The following is a 12,977-nucleotide window of genomic DNA, read 5'->3' on the forward strand; positions in this document are numbered from 1 at the left end:
CCTCCCTCTCCTGCCATTGGCTGCATCTTTGTCTAAATGGGAAACATTTAGGGAGTGAGACAAAAGTGTTCTTATAACCTGCTCTTCAGAAGGAACTTAGATGGCTGCCGTCAGTTGTGTACCATGGTCATGCGTGTGCCCAAGTGCTGTAAGGGTTACTTTGGCCGAGACTGCCAAGGTAAGCTTTAGTTTCTTCCATCATCCTCCCACATCTCTCTTGGAGAGGCTTTCAAGCAGGACAGCCTGCGCCAAAAGAGGGAGCTGAATGTGCAAATCTCCCTGTCTTCCCAAATGCCAGTTATCTGTGGAAAGCAGCTCAATCAATCAATTAATCTGTGATACTTAATGAGCACTTAGTCCATTTGAGACTCAAGGTAAACTGGAGTTAGAAGATGAGTGTATTACTGTGAGTCCATCCCTGCAATTTTATCACTCAACTAATCAGTGGTATTTATTGAGCCTGCACTGTGTGCAAAGCAGTGTACTAAGCTCTTGGGAGAGTACCATATGAGTTGGTAATTTTCTAAACAAAACTGGCACTGTACTTCAGAATGTAAAATGTCAAAAAAAAAAAATCAAAATGGGATCTAGGTATATTGGACAGATGCATGCCCAATTTCATTCTGTATCTAAACTTTTTTTTGTCTTGGATTATCCAGTTAACCTGTTTAATGATGAAACAATTCAGATAATAGGTGTTCAGATGATTAGCTTGCTGTGGTATTTTTCTCAGTTTTGGCAAATCTACTCCCAAGAGATTCAACATCATGCCCTTTGAATTATCAACTCCAAATTGTGTGTCCAAACCAGGTTCCAATCTTTCCACTGAGGTTCCTAGGAGGCTTTAATGACATTCTGCTTGGTGGAACCCTTATGATGCTCTTCTATTTTATGGTATTTGTTAAGTGCTTACTCTGTGTCAGGCACTGTACTAAGTGCTGGGGTCAAAACAAGCTAATCAGGTTGGTCACGGTCCATGTCCCATATGGGGCTCACAGTCTTAATTCCCATTTAGCAGATGAGGTAACTGAGGCCCAGAGAAGTGAAGTGACTTGCCCAGGGTCACATAGCAGTCAAGTGGTGGATCTGGAATTAGAACCCAGATCCTTCTGCAAAGATCTTATCACAAAATGCCCTCTGTTGTGTGGAGCATGTCTGACCTGATGCTGCCCTCTCCCCTGTAGGTGGGTGTGTGCTGCCCAACTACATAATGAACTGTCTTGGCGCCTTCAAAACAGAATGAGAGAAAGGGGTTCAAAACCTTCTAGAACCCTACACTCAAGTTATCTTCACTTGAGGATAATCTCTTCTGTTTGGGAAGGAGAAAAATCAAATCACCAAGAATACCAGAGACTCAATCTGAGCTATCCATTGAGATCGTGGAGGAGAACCCTGATCTTCTGAACTCCTTGCCCACATAGGCTGCCCCGGACTATTGATAAGACAGAAGAGCTGAATTACACTGATGCTTGTCTCATTTTTTGCAGCCTGCCCTGGAGGACCTGAAAACCCTTGTAATAACAGGGGTATCTGCACTGATGAATACTTTGGAGCAGGAGAATGCAGGTGTAACACAGGCTTCAACGGGACTGCATGTGAACTGTGTTTGCCGGGAAGATACGGGACAGATTGTAAACGTGCGTTTGACTTAATTTCCTCAGCTATTGTGTATTCTATTTTATCTGCCCTTTCAAAGCCCACCTTGCCACAATCCCCATTTCTCTCTCATTCTGTTTTCCATCAATTCAACTTGGCCCCCAGTTCCTTGGAGAGTTCTCTTTCTTTCTTTGATTGACAGATCAAGTAGGAATTAAGAGGCAAATCTCTTTTCCTGGAAAAGAAAATGATTTTTTTTTTTAGTTTTTTAAAGTAAAAGCAACAGTAGCATTTTGTATTTCCTACCAGTCCTTACTAAAGCCTCTTCCCTCTGGGTCTCCCCCATTTCCTTCCCTATCCTGAAAGGCTAGAGAAAAAAAAAATCCCTTTCTCCCTTCATTGTTCTGTGTCACTCCCCTCTTTACAACACTCCGCTTCTTCCTCAGCAAATTTATCCTAACACTCAGGGCTGTGCTGTTACCACTAATACTTTGTCTTCATTTTTTGTGGTATGTTAAGTGCTTACTATGTGTCAAACACTGTTTTAAGCTCTGGGGTACATACAAGTCAAGTCAGTCACAGTCCCTGTCCCATATAGGGCTCACAGGCTAGGTAGGAGGGAGAACAGGTTTTGAATCTCCATTTTAAAGTTGATGGAACTGAGGCACAGAGAAATGAAACAACTTGCTCAAGGTCACACAGCAGGCATGTGGCAGAGCCAGGATTGGAACCTGGGTCCTCTGTCTGCTAGGTAGGTGGTTTTTCCACTAAGCCACTCTGCTTTTTTATATATCACATTTCTGTAAAGGTCCATCATCAAGTAGTACCAGTCTCCACCTCCCCTATGTCTGTGACTTTCCCCATGTTGCCTCATGGCTGGGGGGCATATGTATCCTCCTCGCTCCACCAACTAAAATGTCCTGAGAGCCTTTGAGCACTCAGGGATGTTTGTGATTTAGAAATAGGATATATAGTGAATTATCTGAGGTTGGATTTGCCCTTGGATTAGTTGTGAATGAGAGCATTTCTTCCTCCGGGTTTATAAATGAACACGAAGCAGTTGATATTTGTTTTCAGATTGAGGCTGGGGGTACTTTGTTGGCATGTCAAATACCCTTGTACACTAAAATGCACACAGTATGCACTCAATAAATACAATTGAATGAATGAAGTCAACTCAGGGAATTCCAGCACACACACTCCTCTGCCCAATCCGTGGTATTGCCAAATGATGTTATTCATCTACCTGAAAATAGAAGCCCGGAGAAAGCCATGAGGTCCCTTTCAGGTAGTGTGTTCCACCACTAACCCTCCCGTCAGGTGTTTAAGAAACGATTCGGAAGAGGGAGGAGTTGCTGGGTCTTCAAGCTAGACTTCCCTGGTGCTCACTGAGCCAGCATTGTTTTCCTTTGTCGGCCCCCTTCAGTGTTAATGAACAGTGTAGCTGCATACGCTGACTGAGCCGCATTGTTTTTCAGCCTGCGAGTGTTCTGGACACGGACAATGCGACGATGGAGCCTCCGGCTCAGGACAATGTTTTTGTGAAACTGGATGGACTGGCCGATTCTGCGACACCAAATTAGGTCTCTCTCTCTTACTCTTGTTGCCAGCTCTGAGCAGTGACAGGCTGCAGTATAAGGAGGGAGTTAATTGTATTAGTGTATGCAGGATGAGTGGGTGCTTAGAGTGGTTAATAATAAATGGAGTGGATAACCTGTCCTGGATCCGAATAAGTTTAGGTTTTTAAAGAAAATGAGATTAATCAGTCAGTGGTATTCATTAAGTGTTTACTGTGTGCAGAGCAATGCACTGAACTCAGGGATAAGTACTAGTTAAAGAGGTTGGAAACAATCCGTCCCACATGGGCAGCAGAGTGAAGTGTGGACTAAAGTGGGAAGAGACAAAGTGCTTTCTTTAAATTTTAAAATTGCCAGCCCTTGGCAGTATCCATATTGCAAAACACAAAATCCCCTCTCCCTTCAGCTGAGGAATGTTTGTGATTTAGAAATAGGATGTACAGTGAATTATCTGAGGTTGGATTTGCCCTTGGATTAGTTGTGAATGACAGCATTTCTTCCTCCGGGTTTATAAATGAACACGAAGCAGTTGATATTTCTTTTCAGATTGAGGCTGGGGGTACTTGTTGGCATGTCAAATACCCTTGTATACTAAAATGATTCAACCTTCTTCTAGCTTTGCCACCAAAATGCTCACCTCCTTGTTCTAACCATGCTGTCTGCAAAGAAAACAACACCTGTGAATGTAACCTGAATTATGAAGGAGATGGAATAACATGTACAGGTGAATTTCCCTTTTTTTAAGGTGTTTGTTAATCATATTATTGAGTACTTACTATGTGCAGAGCACTGTTTTAAATGCTTGGCAGAGTATAATACAACAGAATTAGCAAACACGTTCCCTGCCCATAATGAGCTTACAAAGCTCTTGGAAGAGTACAGTATAACAGAGTTGATAGACATTCCCTGGCCACAGTGAGCTTACAGTCTAGGCTAAGTACTGTAAGCACTTACTATGTTCCAGGCACTGTACTAAGCACTAGGGTATATATAAGCTGATCAGTCTGGTCACAGTCCATGTCCCACATGGAGTTCACAGTCTTAATCCCCATTTTACAGATGAGGTAACTGACCACAGAGGAGTTAAGTAACTTGCCCGAGGTCACATAGCAGATAAGAGCCAGAGCCTGGATTAGAACTCAGGTCCTTCTGATTCCCAGGCCCATGCTCTATCCACTAAGCCACACTGCTTTTCTTCCTGCATCTACTGCAGTACTTTAACTCGGTATTTAACCTGTAATATTTTCCTTGACTTTTAGGTTGGTTTTGTGTTTATCACTTAGATTATTCTTAGATTGAAGGCCTTTCGGGGGCTAGGGCCCATGTCTAGTCTTCACCTATTTGTTTTGGTTTTTTTCCTAGTGCTTAGTACACTGTTTTGCACACAGGTGCTTAATAAACACTGCTACTGCAAGGTTGAGCCTCGTGCCAAAATCATGAAGGCTTTTGCATACGCCTTTACAGTTGCCTAAGCTCCCCTTATTAGGTAGATGAAGCTGAGGTTCAAGATATTAAGCTGGATTGTGCCCACTTAGGCAGGAGACAATATTTAGACTTAGCAACTTTTCAAGGTTTTTTTTAGGTTTGGGGTGTGCCCCCCACGTGTTATTTAACTCTGGTTTTGGTGATATTTGTCAAGTGACTTCTCCATCGTTGAGAGAGTAGGCCTTTGGTGCTCAGATGCTCTAAACCACAATTTCCTATCCTCTTATTTGGTCTAGGAAAAAGAGATGTTTAACAGTAAATTTCTTGATCTGTCTTTGTAGTTGTGAATTTTTGTGCACAGAACAATGGAGGCTGCTCAAAGATTTCCAAGTGTTCTCAGAAGGGCACAAAGGTCATATGCACCTGCCAGAAGGGCTATAGCGGAGATGGTCATACCTGCATCCCCGTGGATCCCTGTGCTGATGGACTTAACGGTGGTTGCCATGAGCACGCCATCTGTACAATGACAGGACCTGTAAGTCTCATTCTGGAGAAAACCTCAGGAGTCAATTCCAGTGCCTCGGTCTTATTTTCCTTCTTGTCCTTGGGATTTTTGCCAGTTTATTCCTTTCATAAGGCTTCCATGTGTTTCAATAGAGTCATTTCGTAAAGTCTGATGTTGGATCTTTAAGACTGCATTCTAGATGGGAAGCCTATAGGGATAGATGTTCATCTGTCCTTGAGGTTTAATGGGAGTCTAGCCTGAAAATATGATAAGGATCTGAGAGGCTCTTTTCATCCTAGAAGAGAGTGATGAAAAGAGAGTTTTGATTTAAACATTTCTTGAAAATGTAAATATTCTTTAAAAGTTTCCTGAGTTTGGAAGGATGTGGGAGCTACTGGTTTATCTTTTTCAATTCAGATGGTGTGAAATGACTCTTGAAGCAACAGTGGCTTATTCTGGATGACCCTGTACCCTGACCTCAAGCCAGTTATGCTCTTTGAATGGGTAATCTGACATTCTGGTGTAGCTTTCCCCAAAGTGTGGCCTGGGGAATCCCTAATAGCCCAGAAAATGTGTCTAGAGGCCCATACTCCCATCTCTTCACATTTTCTCAAGGATCTAGGTCAAAAATAATGGGAGAGCAAAAGAAAAAAAACAATCAAGATTAAGCATCTGTTGGGGAACTATCAAACACTTTAACTTAAATTGTTAACAATTGCTGTGTAAAAAATGTCATCATTCCTTCAGTTGTGGTGGTCTTATTTCCTCATCCTCTGTCCCCACAGGGCAAAAACAAATGTGAATGTAAAAGTAACTACGTTGGAGATGGGCTGGACTGTGCCGTGATGCAGTTCCCCATCGACCGCTGCTTGCAGGACAACGGGCAGTGCCATGCTGATGCCAACTGTGCCGATCTCCATTTCCAGGGTCAGTGCCATTTGGGGGACTTGTGTTTTCTTACCAGAATGAGCTGACTGGTCTGGGTGGATGCAAGTGGGTGGGAATACCCTCTATTCTCTATCCTTGGGCTTGCATTCCTGAAAAACCCTGCATTAAAGAAAAGTTGTTACAGTGGCTCCACCTGCTTGCCTGGGCCTCATTTTCTTCATTGGTAAAATTGGGTTTAATATCTGTTCCCCTTCCCACTTAGTCTCTGAGCCCCATGTGGGACAGGGACTGTGTCGTATCTAATTATTCTCTGTCTAATTCCGGAGCTTAGTATGGTGCTTAGTAAGTGCTTAACAAATACTACAATCATTCTTATTTTATCATTATATTATGTATAGTTTGACCAATGCCGCACACGTACACAACCATTTCTTCCAAAATCACATCACACTGCATCCAAATAGACGTGTGTGGTCAGAAGCACGCTCCCCATTTGCCTAATAGTTTTCTATACAAAACACATTGTAAAAACACCCGTTTGGGGAAACCTGAGTAATGCCCAGGAGAAGGGAGAAAGCAGATTGTTAGCAAATATTATGGAAGTAGATAGTTGTCCCGAAACAAATTCGTCTGACTGATGATCTGTTGAGCATGCACCTCAACAGAGACTGGAATTGCCCCAGCTGACTTTTCCACTAGCAAAGCTGAAAGAATACTTTACTAAGAACAAAGGACTCAGTTACATGGGAGTGGTTTAAAATAACACTCATTAGCATCTATCAATGTTTATTTTTTATTAGAATGTGAAACCCTTTTTTTTACTCTTCCTACAATCACTGGGGCTTCATTCTTTGGCAGAAGATACTTCTCCATTTAGATTTAAAAACTTTTCTGTATTTACAGGCTTAATTCCCTCCCATAACTTTTCTGCTGTACTCACTCAAGAGCACAGAGAGAAACAGACCCAAGGACTTCTATGATTTGACCACAACTTTGAAATGTCTCCTTTTGCTACTAAACAAAATGTGAATCAATTGACGTGACTCCTAATCTTCCATTTCCTCAAGAAATTGCAAGCGCGATCAGTCTCAGTGTTCGTTCACTCATTCAAAATGTATACAGGGACGAGACCAAATTGTCGCATTCTTGCCCCATTTTGAAACCACTTAAGTTCCTGAACTGCTTCCAATGAAAACGCAGTTCAGATTTATGTATGGCCAAATATAGCTTGTGGTGTGTCTTATTTTTCATCTTCCTCTTAGATTCTTCAGTTGGAGTATTTCATCTGCGTTCTCCCCAAGGCCAATATAAGTTGACCTATGACAAAGCCAAGGAAGCCTGTGCCAATGAAGAAGCAACAGTAGCCACATATAATCAGCTCTCCTATGCTCAGAAGGTGAATATTCAGTACTTAAATGGTATTTGTTGAGCACTTACTGGTTGCAAAGTACTATACTTAGAGAAAAAACTGAGGACCACATACTTTTTTTAAGGCATTTGTTAAGCGCTTACTGTGTATCAAACCCTGCTCTAAGTGCTGGGTTAGTTAGGTCAGACACAGTCCCTGTCCCTAACAGGGCTTACAGTCTAAGTAGAAGGGAGAACATGTATTTAATCCTCATTTTATGGTTGAGGAAACAGAGGCAGAGGCATAGAGAAGTTGTGACTTGCCTGAGGCCACACAGCAAGCAGTTGGCAGAGCCAAGGTTAGCACCCGAGTCCTCCGATTCCCTGGCCCGTGCTCTTTCCACTAGGCCACACTGTTTCTTCAGGACTGAATTTTCTCGCAGCAGATACTTCAAGCCTTTGCTGGCTGCCAAGGGGTTGGGATTGAACGTAATGGAATCCAATCCATGACAATGTCCTTGACCTACTAATTGCTTTGGCCCAAAATCATTATTGCTGGGTTGTAGGTGGTATATTCCTGCAGGGCTGAGAACACAGACTCCCGCAGCTCACTGCCTTCTCAGAGTATCTGGTGGGTGGGGGTGGGGGGTCAAAGTCAAAGTGCCTTCTCCATGGCAACCTGGAATGACTTGAATGATGGCTGGCAATTTCCTTTCATTCTTAGCAAGGATCCTGTGGATTTGTAAGCATAACACCTACCTAGAAATTTCCCACTACTTTATCGAACATCAGGCACAAACGTGACCACAGCCCCCCCTTCACAGTGATGTCAGTGAGAGGCGAAAGCAAAGATTGTTGCTTGTTGGAGGGAGGAACCATGAGAAAGAAGGAAACTCTCCCCTTTTCTAGTTCATGCAGAGAGAGTAAGTCATCTGTTTGGTAGAGTATCTTTGGTCTATTGGCTCTCTGGCTACAAAAGAAGACTTTGCTAAAAATAATAATAATAACTGTGGTATTTATTAAGTGGTTACTATGTGCCAGGGACTTTACTAAGTGCTGGGGGGGAATACAAGCAATTTGAGTTGAACACATTCCCCATCCATGTGGGCTCATAGTCTCAATACCCAGCTTATAGATAAGCTAACAGGCACAGAGAAGTGAAGTGACTTGCCCAAGTCACACAGCAGATAAGTGGAGGAGTGAGATTAGAACCCATATCCTCCTGAGTCCCAGGCCTGGGCTCTATCCACTACACCATGCTGCTTCTCTATCTTTCAGTGGTATTTATTGAGTGCTTATTTTGTGCAGAGCACTGTACTAAGCACTAAGGAGAATAAATGATATGCCCTCAAACCATCTTCCAAACAGCCACCAAAGGCAAAGCAAAAAGTAAAGAGCATTAGATTGTGGTGTTGAACTAATTTGGGGGAGGTTGGACAATTAGCAATATTGATTATGGATTGTTCTGCATGTGACCGTGTGTCTCTGTTGCAGGCTAATTACCACTTCTGCGCAGCAGGCTGGCTAGATAATGGAAGAGTAGGTTATCCAACTGCCTACTCAAACCCAAACTGCGGATCCGGATTTGTTGGAATAGTTGACTATGGGCCTAGAGTCAATCAGAGTGAACTGTGGGATGTATTCTGCTTCAGAGTCAAAGGTAAAGACAGGGGCTTCTTCTTTGGTCAAAGGAATGGAGTTCCCTCTTGTCCGTGAAACTTTAACTGTTGGACAAATTGGGCAGATTCCCAGGGGACCCCCCCACCAAAACGCACGCACGCGCGCGCACACACACCCCCGACACACACACATCCCCCCCACACCCCCACACAGCCCCAGGACCCTCCTGTGAGCATCGAGGCAGGGGTGATGGAGAGGGAGGTTCACCAAAGCGTTCAGATACCCCGCCCCAGACTTATCCCCTCTGCAGCCTCTGGTCATACTTAGGGTGAGCCCTGGCTGAGCCGGGAGGGAAGAGAAGGGGCTGAACGTGAGTCAGAGAACCAACCTGGCTTCCCCGGTCCAGGGTCCATCCAACTGACCCTGAGTGGCAGAGAGGGGGGAAAAAAATCTCTAGATAATTTATTAATATCAACAGCCAGACTAGGAGAGCAAGCCCCTTGCAAGGAAAAACTAAATGAAGGGAGGAGGATTTGGTAAAGAGCCACTCTGCCCCTTTCACCACCAAACAACTCCAGTGTCTGGAGTCAACAGTAGTGAGTTAGTTCATTATGGTATTTATTAACCTCTTACTATAGACCAAACATTATGCTATGCACCATGATAAGCACTTTGGACAAGATCCCTAACCTAGACAGTTCACAATCTAAGGGAGATGTAGAACAACAATATTACAATCTAAATTAACAATAAATTACAAATTCAACTGTCCAAAATTATGTTAGTCTAGAGAGATGCAGTGAAACTGTTTGGGACATCAGCCAGATGTAACCAAATTAGAATGATTGGGGAGGGTTTTAATTCTACTTGGGATTACAGTCTTAGTCCCCAAGTGAACACTGTGAATGGTAGAGGAAAGGAGACTACAGGGGTAAAGAAATATGGTTTGCGCCCACCCCCCCCACTCCCCACCAGACTTAGACCTCCAGATTGATTGTCAGGGGAATTTTCTTATAGAAAAAGTAGCCCAGGGTAAAAGCAGACCAAACATTGAGCACAAACATGACCAAAGCCCCCCATTCCCAATGACTCCAGTGCTTAGAGCAGTGCTTGGCACATAGTAAGCCCTTAACAAGTACCCTAATTATTATTATTATGTTGGAGACGAGAAAGCAAAAAAAAAAAATGGTTTCACGTTGGAGGGAGGACCAGGGAGAAGGGAGCTCAAGGATTTAGTTAAAACCCAGTTCCTGAATTATTCTTCACAGTGCTGGTTCCTCTCCAAGAATTGCTCATGATCCCCATATTTTTTTTGAGTTTATAAGGGACCATGACTTTCTTTCATCCTTTCCTAGAATGATGTGATGCAAGGTCTTCTAGATTGGGCCACTTTCTTGCTAATCTTCAATCCTCTATTCCTGCCCTCTAGATGTGAATTGTACCTGTAAACCAGGCTATGTGGGAGATGGCTTTGCATGTAGCGGGAACCTACTGCAGGTTTTGATGACTTTCCCTATGTTCACAAACTTTCTGATGGTACGTAACTGGGATGGCACAGTCTTCAGCAGATTGTCCTGGCCCAGATCTTACTCCTCCTACATTGATTTGCATGGTCGTGGGTTACCTTGGCAGCCGGAAAAGTGTATGTGGTGGGATGATGTAGTTACTTCTGATCATTCTGGTGATGCCTATCTTCTGAACTTGAACTCCTCTATGCCAAAAAAGGACCTCAGAGAACGAGTGGAAATTTGATTTTTTTCATATTAATCCTTGGGTAAATTTTCCAATTGATTATGATCTGTCTATCCACTATGCCATGAGTGCCGGGGGGAATCAGGATAGAGAGCTGTGTCCTGGGCCACAAAGTTAGGAAGTGGGAAGTGTCCTTTTCCTGGCATCAGTCTAAGAAAAAATTTAAGCCATGAAAATGTAAACCCCTCTCAGTCATCCCAGCCTATGCCTCCTTTCAAAGAGACCCAGGTGTTTGAGGCTCAAGGAAGATAGAAGCCCTGAAATTTAGGGTCTCATTTCTGTATCTTTGGCTGTAGAAAAGAGGTTCTATACAGCTCAGAATAGGAAGAATAAATGCAACTATTCAACTGCTTTCATATTACCCCAAAACTTCATACTCTAGTCCAGTCAGTAGCAGCCCACCTTAATCGCTGACATCACTAAACTTCTCAGATTGATGCCAGCACTCAGCTTTCATAGCTTCCCCAGCTTTCAAGTTTAAAGCTCTTTTAGAATGAAGATGTCTTGAGGAGGATTATAAATGCATTCTCTCTTCCCACAGGATGTCCTAGAATATTCTAATAGTTCAGCAAAAGGCAAAGAATTCCTGAAACATCTTACTGACCTGTCCAGTCAAGGTACTTTCTTCGTCCCAAATAATGATGGGCTCAAGGAAAATGAAGTAAGTTCCCTGGTACTTTCTCCAAGTCATTGTGTCTTATCACTTTAAACACTAGGTAAATGCAACACCTGCAAGACAACAGATAGAGAAGTAAATTTTGGGGGGGTTTTTTAGCCCTTGAGGAACTTGCAAAGGACAGAGGACCCGGATACACCCGAAAGTGAACAAGAGTAGGGCAAGGTGAAACAGATGACTAAATAAGTGAATGAATGAATACCATAAGTAGATTGACATGATGATGATGGAATCTCCCCTTGAGAACTAAGGATGAGACTTGGTCCTGAGGCTCCTGGAATTGATTGTAATGACAGTAGCTTGAGCCACTACTCAAGTGGCTCATTCCTGCTCATTCCTCTCATTCCTGCTGGTCATGTTCCCCATGTAAATACTGAATTTGCCTGTAAATGAAAGAGTTAAACTCGTAGTAACTGTAGTGGTAATAATACCATTTGTAGGGTGCACTGCAGTGTACTAAGTGCTTGGGAAGTTATAGCAGAAACATGACATATTCCTTGCCCATAAGGCCACATCTGTTGCTGAGAGCCGACCGATCCAAGAACTGAGACAAAAACCTTAGTCTGTTCCTAGTGTCCTTGCAGCTGTAGAAAATATATTGAATTTTTAACTACACTGTATTCTTTTAAAGGTAATTTCTATATTTTCCTTCATTCTTTTAGACACTTTCTGGGAGAGACATTGAGTATCATCTGTCGAATGTCAGCACCTTGTTTTATGAGGACTTAGTTAACGGGACCACTCTTCAGACCAGAATAGGAAGCCAGCTGCTAATTACATTTGGCCAAGACCCACCAAATACAGTAAGAGCTCCTTCAGCCCTTATGTATTTTCCCTCTCGAGGGCATCTACTATTATTGGGAGAGTGTCCTGCCTGCAGATGAGGGTGAAATGTCCCCCTGGGTCAAGGGCTTAGGAAACTCGAGTCCCTAATCTGGCAAACTCACTTGGCTACAAGTCACTCTGATGAATAAAAATATAATAAATAATAATAGTAATACTTTTTAGAGTGCCTCTGTCGACTGTAACTTCTTATAATCTGGGATTGTGTCTACCAACTCTGTAGCATCATACTTTCCCAAGGGTTTGTTAAAGTGCTCTGCATACAATAAGCATCCAATAAATACATTTATTGATTGATCAGTAATAATTTTAGTATTTGTTAAGAGCTTGCTATGTGCCAAGAAAATCCTGTTGGACATAGTGCCTGTTCCACATGGGACACACAATCGAAGGAGAACTGATTTGAATCCCCATTTTACATGAGGAAACTGAGGCACAAAAAAAATTAAGTGACTCGCCCTAGGTCATACAACAGGCAGATGGTGGAGCCAGGATTAGAACCCAGGCTCTGATTGCCAGGCCAGTGCTCTTTCCATTACGTCAAGGTGCTTGGATGGAGAGTAATGTAATCAATCCATCAATTGTATTTATTGAGCATTTTGTGTGCAGAGCACTGTACTAAGCTCTTGGGAGAGTACAATATAACAAAGTTGGTAGAAAATAGCAAAAAATTGATTTTAAGACACTTCAGAGACCAGGAATTTATAAGACCTCTATCATTCCATTAACATTTCTGAAAATCCTTTTC

The 12,977-nt window shown here is 42.8% G+C and overlaps 1 protein-coding gene across 1 annotated transcript in view; it reads left to right on the plus strand.

The window, feature by feature from the left end:
- Window positions 1-12,977, plus strand: part of STAB2 (stabilin 2) — a 113,792-nt gene that overhangs the window by 96,603 nt on the left and 4,212 nt on the right. Inside the window, exons 56-66 of the mRNA XM_038756908.1 lie at window positions 52-178; window positions 1,488-1,637; window positions 3,075-3,179; window positions 3,790-3,897; window positions 4,940-5,133; window positions 5,889-6,030; window positions 7,254-7,387; window positions 8,833-8,998; window positions 10,388-10,494; window positions 11,252-11,371; window positions 12,049-12,189. Of these exons, the coding sequence (XP_038612836.1) occupies window positions 52-178; window positions 1,488-1,637; window positions 3,075-3,179; window positions 3,790-3,897; window positions 4,940-5,133; window positions 5,889-6,030; window positions 7,254-7,387; window positions 8,833-8,998; window positions 10,388-10,494; window positions 11,252-11,371; window positions 12,049-12,189 (1,494 nt within the window). The remainder of the gene's footprint in view (window positions 1-51; window positions 179-1,487; window positions 1,638-3,074; window positions 3,180-3,789; window positions 3,898-4,939; window positions 5,134-5,888; window positions 6,031-7,253; window positions 7,388-8,832; window positions 8,999-10,387; window positions 10,495-11,251; window positions 11,372-12,048; window positions 12,190-12,977) is intronic.

Source organism: Tachyglossus aculeatus, chromosome 14, assembly GCF_015852505.1.
Source record: "Tachyglossus aculeatus isolate mTacAcu1 chromosome 14, mTacAcu1.pri, whole genome shotgun sequence".
NCBI lineage: Eukaryota > Metazoa > Chordata > Mammalia > Monotremata > Tachyglossidae > Tachyglossus > Tachyglossus aculeatus.